Source organism: Thalassophryne amazonica, chromosome 4, assembly GCF_902500255.1.
Source record: "Thalassophryne amazonica chromosome 4, fThaAma1.1, whole genome shotgun sequence".
In the NCBI taxonomy this organism is placed as follows: Eukaryota; Metazoa; Chordata; class Actinopteri; order Batrachoidiformes; family Batrachoididae; genus Thalassophryne; species Thalassophryne amazonica.
This window is the reverse complement of record NC_047106.1, coordinates 126,609,502-126,626,601: the sequence shown is the minus strand read 5'-3', so window position 1 is coordinate 126,626,601 and position 17,100 is coordinate 126,609,502. Positions and strand designations below refer to the sequence as shown.

The window sequence follows — 17,100 nt, the reverse complement described above, 5'->3', positions numbered from 1 at the left end:
CTTTGGTTGGGACTTTGTGACAGCCAAAGTAGCCGTTCCCCTCTTAGGGTCAGATTTTTTGTGTGCATATGGACTGTTGGTGGACGTTAAAAATCAGCGCTTGATCGACGCTGTCACTTTCTGTTCGTATGCATGCGCAATCAGCGACTCTGATGCACTGCACCTCTCCAGCCTGCTCTCTGTCACGGACAGTTTCCAGCGTCTGCTGGCCGAGTTCCCAGCACTCACGCAGCCCACCTTCTCCTCTTCCACAGCCAAGCACGGTGTCGAGCATCACATTAACACCACTGGCCCGCATGTATACGCCTGCGCTCGACGCCTCAAGCCGAACAAGCTTGCCGTGGCCAAGACAGAGTTCGAGTCCATGGAGCGCCTGGGGATTGTTCGTCGCTCCAACAGTCCTTGGGCCTCCCGCCTACACCTCGTCCCCAAGCCGGGGGGGGGGGCTGGCGTCCTTGCGGGGACTACCGACGGCTCAACGACGCGACAATGCCTGACCGCTACCCAGTGCCGCACATCCAGGATTTTTCAGCGCACCTGGCTGGTAAGGTCATTTTTTCGAAGGTGGACCTGATCAGAGGATACCATCAAGTGCCTGTACACCCTCTCGACATCCCAAAAACAGCTGTAATCACGCCGTTTGGTTTGTTTGAGTTCCTGCGCACCCCGTTGTGGCTCAAGAATGCTGCTCAAACCTTCCAGTGGCTCATGGACTCTGTGTTACGGGATCTGCCTTTCGTGTTTGTGTACGTTGACGACATCCTGGTGGCCAGTTCATCACCTTCAGAGTACCTTTCGCACCTTCGTACTCTGTTCGAGCGACTTACCGAGCACAGGCTCATCATCAATTCAGCCAAGTGCGAGTTCGACCTGTCCACCATAGACTTTCTGGGACACAGAGTCACAAAGGACGGGGTCGTTCCTCTTCCGTCAAAAGTGGAGGCCATCACCACTTTCCCACGCCCAGTCACTGTCAAAGCCTTACAGGAGTTCCTAGGCATGGTTAACTTCTACCACCATTTTCTCCCCAGGGCCGCCCAAATCATGCGACCCTTGTACTCTGAAAGGCAGCAAGCCTAAGCACACTGTGGGCTGGAGCCCGGAAAGAGACAAGGCTTTTGCGGACGCTAAGACATCCCTGGCTAAGGCCGCCATGTTGGCCCATCCCGCCTCCTCCGCCCCAATCGCACTTACCATGGACGCCTCAGACTACATGGTCAGTGCGGTTTACGAGCAGTGGGTGGGTAATGCCTGGCAGCCTCTCACCTTTTTCAGCAGGCAGTTGCGTCCCAGTGAACGGAAGTATAGCACCTTCGATCGGGAGGTACTTGGGGTGTACCTCGCCATCCGACACTTTCATTCACCGCTGGAGGGACGCCAGTTCACCGTTTTTGTGGACCACAAGCCTCTGACTTTCGCCATGTCCAAAGTCACTCAGCCATGGTCGGGCAGGCAACAGCGGCAGCTCATGACATTTCAGAGTTCACGATGGACATTGCACACCTTTCTGGAAAGCACAACCATGTCGCAGATTGCCTCTCCCGCGCTGCTGCGGGGGCGGTCCACCTCGGCCTGGACTACGGCAGCATGGCAGCAGAGCAGGCCACAGACCCGGACGTGCAGGCTTGCCGTTCATCCGTTACTGGGCTGCAGCTGCAGGATGTGGCATGCGGTGACACTGGCACCACTCTGCTTTGCGACTACTCCATAGGCTCTCCTAGGCCTGTTGTGCCTGTGAAGTGGAGGCGACCTGTTTTTGACACCATCCATGGCCTCTCACACCCTGGAACCAAGGCCTCACAACGGCTGGTGGCAGCCAAGTTTGTGTGGCACGGTCTTAAAAAGGACATGAGGGACCGGGCGAACACCTGTGTGGAGTGCCAAAGTGCCAAAGTACACCGCCACACCAAAGCGCCACTGGAACAGTTTCAAGTACCAGAACAACGTTTCGACCACGGCAACATCAACCTAGTTGGCCCACTTCCACCCTCGCAGGGTTACACTCATGTGCTCACTATCGTCGACAGGACCACACGGTGGGCAGAGGCTGTTCCACTGTCATCTGTAACATCGGCTGATGTGGCACGGGCATTTATTGGCACCTGGGTGTTCCGTTTTGGCACCCCATCAGACATTTCCTCGGACCGGGGTGTTCAGTTTACCTCTGAACTTTGGAACGCTGTCGCAGGAAGCTTGGGAGTTAAACTCCACCGCATCACGGCCTACCACCCCCAGAGTAATGGCCTCTGCGAATGTTTTCACAGGTCAATGAAAGCCTCCCTGCGTGCTAGCCTGAGGGACAGTTCCTGGGCTGACAAGCTCCCATGGGTCATGCTGGGCATCAGGACAGCACCGAAGGAAGACCTTCAGGCCTCCTCCGCAGAGCTGGTCTATGGTCAGCCACTACGGGTCCCCGGGGATTTCGTTCCTAACACCACGACCCCTTGGTCAGCCACATTCCAGCGCTCCAGCCTGTTGGATAACGCCAGGCTGTTTGCTCCACTTCCTACTTCCTGTCACGGTTTGCCGAACTCTCACGTCCCCAGTAGCCTACAGTCTGCTGGCTATGTTTTCATTCGAGCAGATGGTCACCGCGGACCTCTCCGTCCGCCTTACGAGGGCCCTTTCCGTGTTGTGGAAACCAGGGACAAGCACTTTGTGGTAGACATTGGGGCAAACTGGAGTGTATATCTGTGGACCGCCTTAAGCCAGCTCACCTAGATCTGGCCACGCCAGTTGAGTTGGCGCAACCCCCAAAACCAGGACGGCTTCTGACTAGGTCCCCTTTTCCTGTTCCTCCTGCCTCTCGACCATGCCGCAGGGGAGCCCTGCAGACAGCCACTGAGGGGGCGGTTCCGCCTTCTCCCATACGGCGGAGCCGCACTGGAAGTTTGATTCGCTCCCCACACCGTTGATGCATTTTTTTTTCTTTTTTTTTCAGGTGTCCTGTTAAACTGAATTCTGGGGGGGCATGTGTAGCGCTCTCAACACTGACGGCATATTTCACTTTCTTATAAGTGTTCTGTTATGTACTATGTTGTGATTCATGTAATAGTAGCGGTCCCTTTAAGAGTTCGGGTGACGTGTTCTGTTTCCGGTTTTTTCTGTTGGCGCGCGGCACCATGTTTGTAGTCTGTTAAAACGCGTGGCGCCATGTTTGTAGTCTGTTAATAAACGCGACTAAAAGAGTCTTAATGTGAGAAGTTTCGGCTTGTCTTTTCACCAAAAGACAACTTCTACAAGTTACAGTTTCTCAGTATTACATACACCATCATTTACGAGCTAAAAGCTTCCGCTTTTTTCACATGCTTTCAACCCTGCGGCTTAAACAACCGAAATATGTCCATTAATGCATTGATTGGCAGAGTAAAATACACATAGTAAATTTAAATTCTTACCTGTTAGTTTCACTGTAACGTCCAAAGTGAAGCTGAACTACACTACCCACAATGCTCCCTGTATCAACCGGCCAATCACGTTTTGCACTTAATGATGACGTCTTCAGCAAGCGACAGCCAATCTGCCATAAATAAACACACAACAGATGGACTAAAATGTTTGATTTTAGGGTTTACAAACATTTTTGACCATTAAACTTTGCTCACTTTACCAGCAAAAAAAAAAAAAAAAAAAATCATGTTATCGGACTGAAAGCTATCGGAACTAAATTTATCAGAAGATAATTGGTCCGATGATGGTTTTAAAACTTATCTGAAAAGCTAATCCACTAAAACATTTGCTTTGATAATTATCTGTGGGGCCGAGCCTCCTTATAAAGTCTGTGTGTGTGTGTGTGTGTGTGTGGTGTGTGTGTGTGTGTGTGTGTGTGTGTGTGGGTGTGTGTGTGTGGTGTGTGTGTGTGTGTGTGTGTGTGTGGTGTGTGTGAGTGAATGAAAGTCAGTGAAATATAATGACATGCAAATGCATTGTCGAAAAGTGAAATTGTGGCTCTTTTTGTGGCAAGAAGAAGCACAATTTCACCAAATGTTGAACTGAGAAAGTCGTCAGTGAGGTGAAGAAAAGTAAATATGTTTCATTTGGTACTTTTTAAGGCTGACGTCCCCCCCCCCCCCTTTCAGGTCTGCTGTTCTCTGGCTATGCCGTGTGCATGTACACATTTTACAGCTGTATGCCCATTGTGATAAAGCTCAGTAGTGCCACCTCGGTCAATCTCTCCTTACTCACTGCTGATCTCTTCAGCCTCTTCTGTGGCCTCTTCCTCTTCCAATACAAGGTATGTGTACTCGCAAATATGCACACATTTGCATATCACATTATCTGTGACAGAAGATTTCAAAGGTCACAGCACTGAATATAATGGATTTCAGCTGTGCCTTGACTTAAAAAAAAAAAAACGAGGCCTCTACAATATACAGTTCTATGGACACTCTAACTCTGGACTTCTGGAGCCCAAACCAGAGCCGGAAAGAGACACGACATGCACAATCAAACAGAACTGTCTTCAAAAAAAGAATGTCCATATGTAGTTCCAGTAGCATGCAAGCTACCATAACACCCAGATCAACCAACATAACTGAACTTCCAACCCAATTAACACACAAAACAAAACAAAGTGTACCAGCAGCACTAACAATATGCAAAAACTAAATACACTGTAACTGCAATATTTTTCACACTAGTTGAATTTTCCAGCAGGTAGCTCAATGGAATACAGATTTTGGCTACCAACATGTAGACCATCTGTGTTCTTATACTAGACGCATCATCGTAGGTCATCCAGCTGTAAATGTGTAGTAGCCTTGGCCGGGAAAATAACCAGTGATGGCCTCGCGTGCCATCCAGGGGATGTTATAGGCTCCTAACCCTTTCAGACTATGGAATGTGGCCATAAGCATCAACACTAGTGGGGTTCAGGGCCTATATAGGGCTTGGTAGTACTCTGAGCCCCATGTCAAATGTCATATCTGGACATCAGTGTGTTGGTACACCACTTGCTCCGACAGTTAAAAGGTCCCACCCAACTTTTTTTGTAAATTGTTCCAAGTATCAGTTTTCTTTATTTCTATTTTTATTTATAAAACAAGCAGCGATGGCCTTGAAGGCCACCAGAACACAAATTTTGAAAGAAAGTAATAAGCAAGCTCATTTCAAGTTAGATGTAATATGAAAACCATATATACCCTGAAACAGAGCAACAGAAGAAAAAAGTGTTTGCTTCCGTAACACTCATTATGTCTGCCAAGGATGTAATAAAATCGTCTGCGTTTATTTGTCTTCTGTCAGCAGGATTACGTCAAAACTACTGCACAGATTTTGGTGAAATTTTCACCACAGATAGATATTAGGCCATGGAAGAACCCATTAAATTTTGGAGTTGATCTGGATTTGGATTCTGGATCAAGTTTCACTTTATATAGGCTTTGAAGGATTACTATTAGCAGGATTATGTCAAAACTACTGCACAGATTTTGATGAAATTTTCACCACAGATAGATATTAGGGCATAGAAGAACCCATTAAATTTTGGAGTTGATCTGGATCTAGATTCTGTATCATGTTTCACTTTATACAGACTTTGAAGGATTACATCAAAACCACTTCACAGATTGTCACCAAATTTTCACCACGGATACATATTTGGCCATGGAAGACTCCATTGAATTTTGGAGTTGATCTGGATCTGGATCCTGGATCAGGATTTCCCTTTACATCAGCTTTGAAGGATTACTTCAAAACTACTTCATGGATTCTCACCAAATTTGCACCACAGATATATATTAGGGCATGGAATACTCCACTGAATTTTGGAGGTGATCCAGATCCAGATTGGCAGATGTCAGAAATCTGTGATTGCTCGTTTATTTATGCATAACGCTTTTAGCATAAATTTATAAAGTGCTCAATATAATAAAACAAATTTTGTTTCCATAGGAGCAATCCATATTAATTCTCAAGTGTAAACAAATTATTCAGGCAGAAGATATAGTTAAAATAAGATCAAATTAGTTATAAACAGAAGGAAGTTGTCAGGTTTTAGCCCTGGACCTGCCCAGAATCTGCTTTTGCCCCCCCAGTCTCCGTCCATTTCCCTGTCTTGGTCTTTCTGTTCGGCTCTGAGTGTTTATTTTCTGTTTCTTCCACTTTGGTCTTGGTTTTATGATCTGTTACTCTTCAGCCACATTAAGTTCTGTTCTAGTTTAGTCTCAGCTTTTTATTTAGTCATACTGTGTTATCACATTAGGTTTTGAGAATTATCACACGTCAGCCACTTATTGAGTTCTGTTCAGTCTTTGTCTTATTTTCTGGTTATTCAGTCACTCTGTTTTGAGAACATTAGTCCCTCAGGTTTTTCTGTACACTCCTGCCACATGTTGAGTTCTCATCTAGTTTTGATCCAGCCTTTAATTTTCTGTTCTGTTTCTGCCTTTTCATTTATTGATTCTGTTTCTCACTTTTGGATTTTTAGAAATTTAACATTTGTTCTGTCAGTCCTCGCCTTGCTGCTTTTGTCTGACACGCCCACCTGTCACTCCACTCGTCTCACTCAGCCACGCCTTCTTTCCTGCACCTGCATCTCATCACGCCCTGATTATCCCTTGCTTTTAAACCCCTTGTCTTCCACCACTCACTGCTAGTTCGTTGTGCATATTGCCTTGTTCCAAGCTTCTCGTGTTTTCTGCCATAGTCTGTTTTTCTTGCCGTGTATGACCTTTGCCTGTTTTGACATTGCTTTTTGCCTGAGCCTGTTAACCTGCTTCTCTGTGCCTGAACCCTGCTTGTTTGTTGGACTCCGTTTTTGCCTTCTCTTATACACCTGTTTGCCCGTGCTGGAACTCTGCTTGTTACTGACCACGCCGCTGCCTCACGACTGTCTGTACCTCCACCTGCCTGCCTGTGACCCTGTGTATCGACCAGAGCCTGTTTTTGAATTAAACCTTTTTCTAAATCCCTCCTCTGAGCCATGAGTCTGCATTTGTGTCCACCTGCCTGTCGTGCCAAGTCCTCACAGTTCCTGACAGAAGTAAGATTTAAGATCGACTTTCAAAGACTCAATCAAAATGGATTTTCGATTAGCAACATTCAAGCTGTTTCACAAAATGGTTATACGGTTGGCAAATCCCTGAAGGCTGCTTCTTGACCCTGGGGAAACAGAGCAAGTCCACCTCATGTGACCACAGAGCACAGGAAGTTACATCAGGCTTAACAACTTCAGCAAGATAAGTAGGTGTACAACCGTTTAGTCTTATTGTAACAAAGGCCAGCAGGAGTCACTGTGTATATGTAGTTAGCAAACCTAACTCAGCAGTTCAAGAGGATTCTCTGGTCACAATGCCTGAGCCCTGGCTCTGGCTTCTGGTTAGAGAGTCCAACTTCCATTCGACCTATTGAGATATCCCATAATCCTCTGCGCACCAGAGAGTTGCTGAGGCCTAAATAACATAGAGAATCCACATGACGGCATTTGCAAATGAACATTATACGACCAAAAAGTAATTTGTTTATGCTTTTCATCATGTTATTAAGACACTGCATACATAAGATCCTGAAAACTTGCTTTTACAAATATTCCAAATAATCCGCGTCTGCTATGTTTAATCTGCGTGGAACTTCATAAACACAAATTTGAATTTCAGACATTTTATATATATTCCTCTGAAACATACAGGATAAACAGTGCTGTAAAGGACAATAAACAGGACGTTAAAGAGCAAACTTCACTTTCCCCCAGAATGACATGATCAGAAAGCGATCAGAGCTCACAGCAACTCCCTTTGAAAATAATGGAGAAACAACCTGAGCCTCTGCCATGTTTACATAAAACAAACACAGTAATAACATCTATAAACCCAGAGAATATATTCACAAGAGTTTTAAGCACAGTATACAAAGAGTTTTATGTTGCGATGTTCATGCTGTTGTCCCTGTGCAGCGGTTAAAATGCAGCCTGATAGAGTATCTGAATGCAGTTTTCAATGTTAATGACATCTCGCAGCGCAGCGAACTCTCCGAGGTTTTGCAAGATTTTGCGGGATTTGAAACCTCAATAAGGCGAATGCCGAGGATCGTGAATTCACATCCCGGGGGGAGTGAATGGGCAGAGTCAAAACAACAATACAGACTGCAGCCGCTACATTATGTCAGCAGCAAAACCTTAATATCTACTCTGTCACAGCGAGTCAGGGAAGGGAAGCCAGAACTGTTGTGACTTGGAATTGTGGACCCAAAATGCAGGTGTGATGACTCCAGGCCACCTTGGAAACTGGAACAGGAATGGGCTGTGGGGTCAGTGTTACCTGAGCATGAAGTTGTCTCAGTAGCAGGTCCAACAACAATCATCTCTGCTCGACATTCAAAGGCAGGAAATGAAAAGACAATCAATTTGTTTTTCCCATTGTAACGGGGCAAGACTCTAGATGAGTTACTGGAATGTAACACTTGGTAAAAGTTAATTATAATAGTAAATGCGCACACTAAATATAATACTTATTTTAATGCAAAATCATCACTTTTACAGCCAGTTTTCTTGAGACGAGTCTGGGAATGGATATGTGAAGATTTCCAAGTCACTGAATACGTCTTGGACTTCATTTATATAAGTTATAAAGCATTACAAATAGCATGGTATTCTATGGTAAATCTGTCTGTCAGTTCTCAAAAATTGAGTGACAATGTAAAAACGGGATTAATGAGGAAAGCCACCAAGACACCCAAACAACCCTGAAGAAGTTATGGGCTTCTGTTGATTGTTTCACAATATATTTTCAAAAATAAATCTTTCTTTATTTATATCTATCATTTAATGAAATAAGTCATGTCCATCAACTATATACAGAACAAATTTCAATAATTAAAATGGCAATACACATTTTGTAAGCTCCACATTTACATAATACTATAATAATTGCAGGACACTTTGACAGTAGATTGCTCTAGCGTGATATGTCCACTTTTCAACACTAAGCCTTTACTAGAGTAGACAATACTGTCATATCAATTTTTCCATCATCACTAGAGTCTAGTACTGCTTCTTCCCTGTTTGAGCAAGTTCCACTGCAACCATAAGCGTCACTGCAGACAGTGCCCTTCTTCCAGGTACAGCACTGTCTGAAAAACAAAAAGCAAAAAAACGACATTCAAGTTACATGAAATGAGTGTACTGCTAATGGTGAATTTAATTTTAAATTTATTTATGGTGACTTACCTGGTCGCACAAAGAGTTCTACAACCACAGTGGGTTAGTGGGAGGACTGCATCGGGAGCCTTCTGCTTTGTCAAGAAGACAGGGACCAGGTCATGATTCTCCATGGTCCAGCCATTTCCAACTGGTGATGGTAGCTGAAGAATTGGCTCTGCTGCATGTAGCCAGATGTAACTTTGATAGTTAGCCTGTTTGACATGCTGTACAAATGCGTCCATGGTAGGTGGCAGTTTCTCACTGGACAGACTCTTCTTGGAGAACAACTCATAGCGCAGATCATCAAGAAAATCCATTTTCTTGTTTGAGTAGACCAGAGAAGTCAGATGGACAAGTGTTGCCATGGCATTGTTGGTGACACTGCTTGGATCTTGTCCAAATTCCTTTAGACCCTGTTGGATGTCATCATTGGAGGATAGCTGCCTCATCCATTTAGCTTTCCAATGTCCAAAGAAGGAACTGACAGGGTCACAGCATGAGAAGGTGTGCAAGCAGGGCAACTGAGGAGACATTTTGGGTACAGTAGTGTTCAATAGTAGTAGTGTATGAAATTGGGCTATTACTAAAAAAAAAAGTAGAAAAGGTGGTGTTCACAATAATAGTAGCATCTGCTGTTGACGCTACAAACTCAAATCTATTATGTTCAAACTGCTTTTTTAGCAATCCTGTGAATCACTAAACTAGTATTTAGTTGTATAACCACAGTTTTTCATGATTTCATGATTTCTTCTGTGAGGCATTAATTTTGTTGGTTTGGAACCAATATTTTGCTTGTTTTCTAGTGTGCTTGGGGTCATTGTCTTGTTGAAACACCCATTTCAAGGACATGTCCTCTTCAGCATAAGGCAACATGACCTCGTCAAGTATTTGACATATCCAAACTGATCCATGATACCTGGTATGTGATATATAGGCTCAACACCATAGTAGGAGAAACATGCCCATATCATGATGCCTGCACCACCATGCTTTACTGTCTTCACTGTGAACTGTGGCTTGAATTCAGAGTTTGGGGGTCGTCTCACAAACTGTCTGAGGCCCTTGGACCCAAAAAGAACAATTTTACTCTCATCAGTCCACAAAATATTCCTCCATTTCTCTTTAGGCCAGTTGATGTGTTCTTTGGCAACTTGTAACCTCTTCTGCACATGTCTTTTATTTAACAGAGGGACTTTGCAGGGGATTCTTGCAAATAAATTAGCTTCACACAGGCGTCTTCTAACTGTCACAGCACTTACAGGTAACTCCAGACTGTCTTTGATCATCCTGGAGCTGATCAATGGGTGAGCCTTTGCCATTCTCATTATTCTTCTATCCATTTTGATGGTTGTTTTCCATTTTCTTCCACGCGTCTCTGGTTTTTTTGTCCATTTTAAAGCATTGGAGATCATTGTAGATGAACAGCTTATAATTTTTTGCACCTGCGTATAAGTTTTCCCTCTCCAATCAACTTTTTAATCAAACTACGCTGTTCTTCTGAACAATGTCTTGAACGTCCCATTTTGCTCAGGCTTTCAAAGAGAAAAGCATGTTCAACAGGTGCTGGCTTCATCCTTACATAGGGGACACCTGATTCACACCTGTTTGTTTCACAAAACTGACAAACACACTGACTGAATGCCACACTACTATTATTGTGAACACCCCCTTTTCTACTTTTTTTTTTTTACTAATAGCCCAATTTCATAGCCTTAAGAGTGTGCATATCATGAATGCTTGGTCTTGTTGGATTTGTGAGAATCTACTGAATCTACTGGTACCTTGTTTCCCATGTAACAATAAGAAATATACTCAAAACCTGGATTAATCTTTTTAATCACATAGCACTACTATTATTCTGAACACTACTGTATAAGATTCTCTGCCACCTGGTGTGTGGCAATATCACGCCTCTTCGTTTTCAGTCCTGTCTTGAGGTACAGTTGGATGTCAAGCACTGCTGCAAAGCTCACACAGTTTGCAGCCACATCAGAATCCAAGCTCCAGACAACAACATGGTTAATAGCAAGACAGGTTATAATACATGTTATAATACATGCACAGACATCTGAAAATCTGCTTCCTCATGATTGCTGAGCAGCTCTGGTACAAGAGCACTGCTGCCCTGCATCACAGAAACCACCAGAAAGATACAACTTTCTGTTGTCCCTCAGTCTGTCTTTGCACACCTCAGTCCAGTCCAGCATGAGGAAGTTGGCAATATTTGGTTTGTTAGCAGGACTGCTGAGCATTTTCTGTCTTTGTTTTGGCAGAGGAGTATTCCGCCCAGGGTTGTGAAACTCTGCCCTCTGAATGGTCCCTCTTTGGCTACATTCTCCAGATTTAATTTACATGGCTCCATACTGATCTCCAGCAACAGCAACATGGGTGAATTGCTGACAAAGAATGGTCTGTAGTAGCATATGACAGTTCTCCAAAAGTAGTGCAGCTGGATGCATCTGTGCTAGATGAAGCAGCATCATCAAATCAACAAGGCGATTGGGACCGGCGAGTTGTGGAAGGTCTGTGGTACTGCAATCCTGTTCCAACCAAGTTATGGTCATAGCTTTTGTCATCTTCCGCATTGACCCATCTAGGTTGGACAGGGGTAGGGGGACTGATGACAGTTCAGAGTACAGAAGGTCGTTGATGTCAATCTCTCTTGCTTGAGCAACAACTGCTAGCTTGCTGAAGATCTGTCCGTCACTCTCTATCATTCTTGATTTCTGGTTTTGCTTCTGTCTCACACAGATGGGACGGTTTAGACTGGAAAATGACTTCATTTTCTGACCATGAATAGGAGAGAAGAAATCCTCCTCTTTGGAGTCAAGGCGCTTCATGATGAACTCCTTCACACTGGTCATGTCCACTTGCCGGATGCTGCACAGATACTCTTGAACTTCCGATTGTGCAGTAACCGAAATTGAGATGTTCACCGGAGGGGTTCTGTTGTCTTCAGAATACTCAGCAGAAACTTCAAATGGATTTACCATTCTCTCTGACACAGTTTGGACAATAGCTTGAACTGTATTTTCATCCTTCTCCACGGGACTAAGTGAAGCCCTGGCCAGCAGTGTGGACATGTTGGTACTTGAATGTTGTTCCAGCTGGTTTTCCAGACCAACACCAGGATCGCTGCACACTTCCTGGGACACAAGTGCCAACCGGGGTCTTTCTATGATCATAATTTTAATAACTGTAGCTCAAAGGCTGTGGTGCACATGCAATTCCCAAAATTCACCAGTGACCACAAGTAATACAAAAGTTGTTTGTAGTTGATTATCAAGTTCACCCAGTATATATATATATATATATATATATATATATATATATATATATATATATATATATATATATATATATACACATACAGTAGTGTTCAGAATAATAGTAGTGCTATGTGACTAAAAAGATTAATCCAGGTTTTGAGTATATTTCGTATTGTTACATGGGAAACAAGGTACCAGTAGATTCAGTAGATTCTCACAAATCCAACAAGCCCAAGCATTCAATGATATGCATACTCTTAAGGCTATGAAATTGGGCTATTAGTAAAAAAAAAAAGTAGAAAAGGGGGTGTTCACAATAATAGTAGTGTGGCATTCAGTCAGTGAGTTTGTCAATTTTGTGGAACAAACAGGTGTGAATCAGGTATCCCCTATTTAAGGATGAAGCCAGCACCTGTTGAACATGCTTTTCTCTTTGAAAGCCTGAGGAAAATGGGACGTTCAAGACATTGTTCAGAAGAACAGCGTAGTTTGATTAAAAAGTTGATTGGATCGGGGAAAACTTATACGCAGGTGCAAAAAATTATAGGCTGTTCGTCTACAATGATCTCCCACGCTTTGAAATGGACAAATAAAACCAGAGACGCGTGGAAGAAAATGTAAAAAAACCATCAAAATGGATAGAAGAATAACCAGAATTGCAAAGGCTCACCCATTGATCAGCTCCAGGATGATCAAAGACAATCTGGAGTTACCTGTAAGTGCTGTGACAGAAGACGCCTGTGTGAAGCTAATTTATTTGCAAAAATCCCCCACAAAGTCCCTCTGTTAAATAAAAGTCATGTGCAGAAGAGGTTACAATTTGCCAAAGAACACATCAACTGGCCTAAAGAGAAATGGAGGAATGTTTTGTGGACTGATGAGAGTAAAATTGTTCTTTTTGGGTCCAAGGGCTGCAGACAGTTTGTGAGACGACCCCCAAACTCTGAATTCAAGCCACAGTTCACAGTGAAGACAGTGAAGCATGGTGGTGCAAGCATCATGATATGGGCATGTTTCTCCTACTATGGTGTTGGGCCTATATATCGCATACCAGGTATCATGGATCAGTTTGAATATGTCAAAATACTTGACGAGGTCATGTTGCCTTATGCTGAAGAGGACATGCCCTTGAAATGGGTCTGTCAACAAGACAATGACCCCAAGCACACTAGTAAACAAGCAAAATATTGGTTCCAAACCAACAAAATTAATGCCTCGCAGATGTGAGGAAATCATGAAAAACTGTGGTTATACAACTAAATACTAGTTTAGTGATTCACAGGATTGCTAAAAAAGCAGTTTGAACATAACAGTTTTGAGTTTGTAGCGTCAACAGCAGATGCTACTATTATTGTGAACACCCCCTTTTCTACTTTTTTGTACTAATAGCCCAATTTCATAGCCTTAAGAGTGTGCATATCATGAATGCTTGGTCTTGTTGGATTTGTGAGAATCTACTGAATCTACTGGTACCTTGTTTCCCATGTAACAATAAGAAATATACTCAAATCCTGGATTAATCTTTTTACTCACATAGCACTACTATTATTCTGAACACTACTGTGTATATATATTGCTATATTGCAAACCATCTTCAATAATGTAGCAATCTGTAGAGCCCATTTTTCCTATTTGCATATTACATAGAACAATAACTTATGACAAAAGGGACACGTCAGCAGAATGCACCAAGTCCGCCTGTCTCACGTCGGCTGCACAGCTAGAGGGGGTGGGTTCAGTGAAACTGTTATTATACAAAAACGTCACCATTTTGAAGGTTTCCTCTCTTATACCACTTATCAAAGATGATAAGGACAACGAGATCAAATTTTCATTTGTCTAGCTCCTCTCTCAGTAATTATTTTACACAAAATATGGTTGTAATTTTGAGAAATACGTGAAGATCTTCAAATGTGACATAATTTTTTTTAATGATCATCATATATCATCATAATGCTTTCACAAATATGTTGCATATTAAGATTCCTCTTTCCATCTGCTTTAATTTGGTGTACAACATGATAGTGTAAATTTTATTGGGAGCGTGTACATAAGGCAAAATGCACCCCAACCTATCTGAAATAGATGCCCCGCCTCAAACGGGGTGGGTGAAGTAAAACTGTTATGTAACAAAACAGCACCACACTGAAAGGCTACATTTAATGCATCAGTTATTTACAGTGATTAGGGAAATACATGGTGAAATTTACATTTCTCTAGCTCTTACTGTAGCTTTTTACATAAACTATACTTTTTGTGAATTAAAAAAATATAAAAGTATTCGTGGCAGCACGTTAGTGGTTAGCACTGTTGCCTCACAGCGAGAAGGTCATGGGTTCAATTCCTGCCTGTGGCCTTTCTGTGTGGCGTTTGCATGTTCTCCCCATGTTTGCGTGGGTTTCCTCTGGGTGCTCTGGTTTCCTCCCACATCCAAAAACATGCGGGTTAGGTGGATTGGAATCTTTAAATTGTCCGTAGGTGTGTGAGTGGGTGTGAATGTGTTTGTCTGTTTGTGGCCCTGCAACACACCCTGCCTCGTGCTCTATGACTGCTGGGATAGGCTTCAGCCCCCCGTGACCCTTGATTGGATTAACCGTTTGAAGATGAGTGTGAGTGAGTAAAAGTATTCGCCTATTTCACACAAAGTTTTATATTACTTCAACACTCAAATGCTTGCACATATGTATTGTATAACATTAGATTCCTCTTTTCGTCTGCTTTAATTTGATATACAACATGATAGTGTAGCTGTGATTGGGAGTGAGAAGATTAGGGAAAACGGACCCCGCCCTATCTGCAGTAGATGCCCCCCCTCAAAGGGGGTGGGTGCACTAAAATGGTTATGTAACAAAACTGCACCACTTTGAAAGTCTACATCCACCGTATCACTTATCGACGGTGCTTAAATGCTTAAGGAAATGCGTGGTGCAATTTGCATTTTTCTAGCTCTCGGGTTGAATTAACTTGTGAAATAAGGGACCTGACTCCTCGTGTGTGTGCGTACGTGTGTTTGTCTATGTGTGGCCCTGCGACAGACTGGCGACCTGTCCAGGGTGTACCCGGCCTCAGACCCTATGACTGCTCTACGCCACTAGTTGCTGTGCAACAAAATTTACAAGATGACTTATTACGATTACACATCTCTTCACATTTACAGAGCTTTCACTTTGACAAGACGGCATCGTAGAAATCACATGGTGGATACATCAAACATGACATCATTCTAAATCAGTGTGCAAAGTGTATTAAAATGTAAGTGTAGAGATGCTATCAAAGTGTCCTACAGGAACATTGCTGTTATAGTTTTGCTTCATTATTTTAAAAATCCCAGCAGAACAAACTAATATTTGCTCCATCTGCTCCTCCTTAGTTCTCCAAACTCTACCTGGTCTCTCTGGTGGCCATCCTCATCGGCTTTGTCACCTTCAACTCTGTGCCCACTCAACCTACAGATGGCGCTCCCTCCACCTCCTCCATCTGTGAGGAAGGAGGACACCACAATCCTGTGACCAGTTATGATGACATCATCAACCAGACGGTGACCGTAGGAATCACTTCTGTTGATAAAGAAGAGGAGCACCAGCGGGATGAAGAAGATGTGGAAGAAAAGAGGAGCAAGATGAGGAGAGTGTCAGGTTCCCTGCAGACCTTTGGACCAGATGTTCGTGCTGCTGTATGTAGCACTAAAATGTGAGCAACCAGACATCCTGTCAATCAACCAAATTCTTTTTCTGCACCACATATTCATGCACGCAAAAGAAACTGCTCGACTCCACCAACAAAGAAAGTTCAAGAAGCTACAAATAATCAGCTCTTATCTAAATTCTGGTGGAAAGTGTCACTACATGTTCAAGGCGAGTACTGCAGAGTGCATGTCAGAATCTCATGAATATCAACCCCATCTCAATGCACAGCACCTTAAAAAAAAAAATCATTCCTCTGCCATTCACAGTGTGCAGAATCATGAGGAAAGCTGTATTCCTAAGGATTAATTTTATTGTTGAACAAATACAGTGCTCTCACTCATTCCAAAATCTTAATAAACCTCAAACTTGAATAAGAGAAAAGTGAGTTTTGACTTTCTTGAGTGAATCAGAATCCAAATCTAATTAAGTTCACACATACAAGGAATTTGATCCGGTGTTACTGGTGCATAAACAATAAGAAAAGAAAAGAAAAACACTTCTGTAAGAAACAAAAGAGTCAAATAGGATTCAAGATTCAAAAAACTTTATTGATCCCTAAAAGGGCAATTCATATCACACCCAATTACCTCAGACAAAAACACAGAAATTAATCCACAATTATTACTAGTTGAATGTAATAATGGCACACATCAGATTTAAAACAACTGCACATATACGAGGTCTGTGAGAAAAGTATCCGACCTTATTATTTTTTTAAAAAACCATATGGATTTGAATCACGTGTGATTACATCAGACAAGCTTGAACCCTCGTGGGCATGCGAGAGTTTTTTCACGCCTGTCGGTGACGTCATTCGCCTGTGAGCACGCCTTGTGGAAGGAGTGGTCCAGCCCCCTCGTCGGAATTCCTTTGTCTGAGACGTTGCTGAGAGACTGGCGCTGTGCTTCATCAAAATTTTTTCAAAAACTGTGAGGCACATCCGAGTGGACACCATTCGAGAAATTCAGCTGGTTTTCGGTGAAAATTTTAACGGCTAATGAGAGATTTT

General features: G+C 43.1%; 1 protein-coding gene across 1 annotated transcript in view; it reads left to right on the top strand.

Annotated features, from left to right (window-relative positions):
- The window catches only part of LOC117509031 (solute carrier family 35 member F2-like), a 52,268-nt gene extending 36,169 nt beyond the window's left edge, over positions 1 to 16,099 (top strand). The window contains exons 7-8 of the mRNA XM_034168846.1: positions 4,080 to 4,234; positions 15,776 to 16,099. Of these exons, the coding sequence (XP_034024737.1) occupies positions 4,080 to 4,234; positions 15,776 to 16,099 (479 nt within the window). The remainder of the gene's footprint in view (positions 1 to 4,079; positions 4,235 to 15,775) is intronic.
- The last annotated feature ends 1,001 nt before the right edge of the window (positions 16,100 to 17,100 follow it).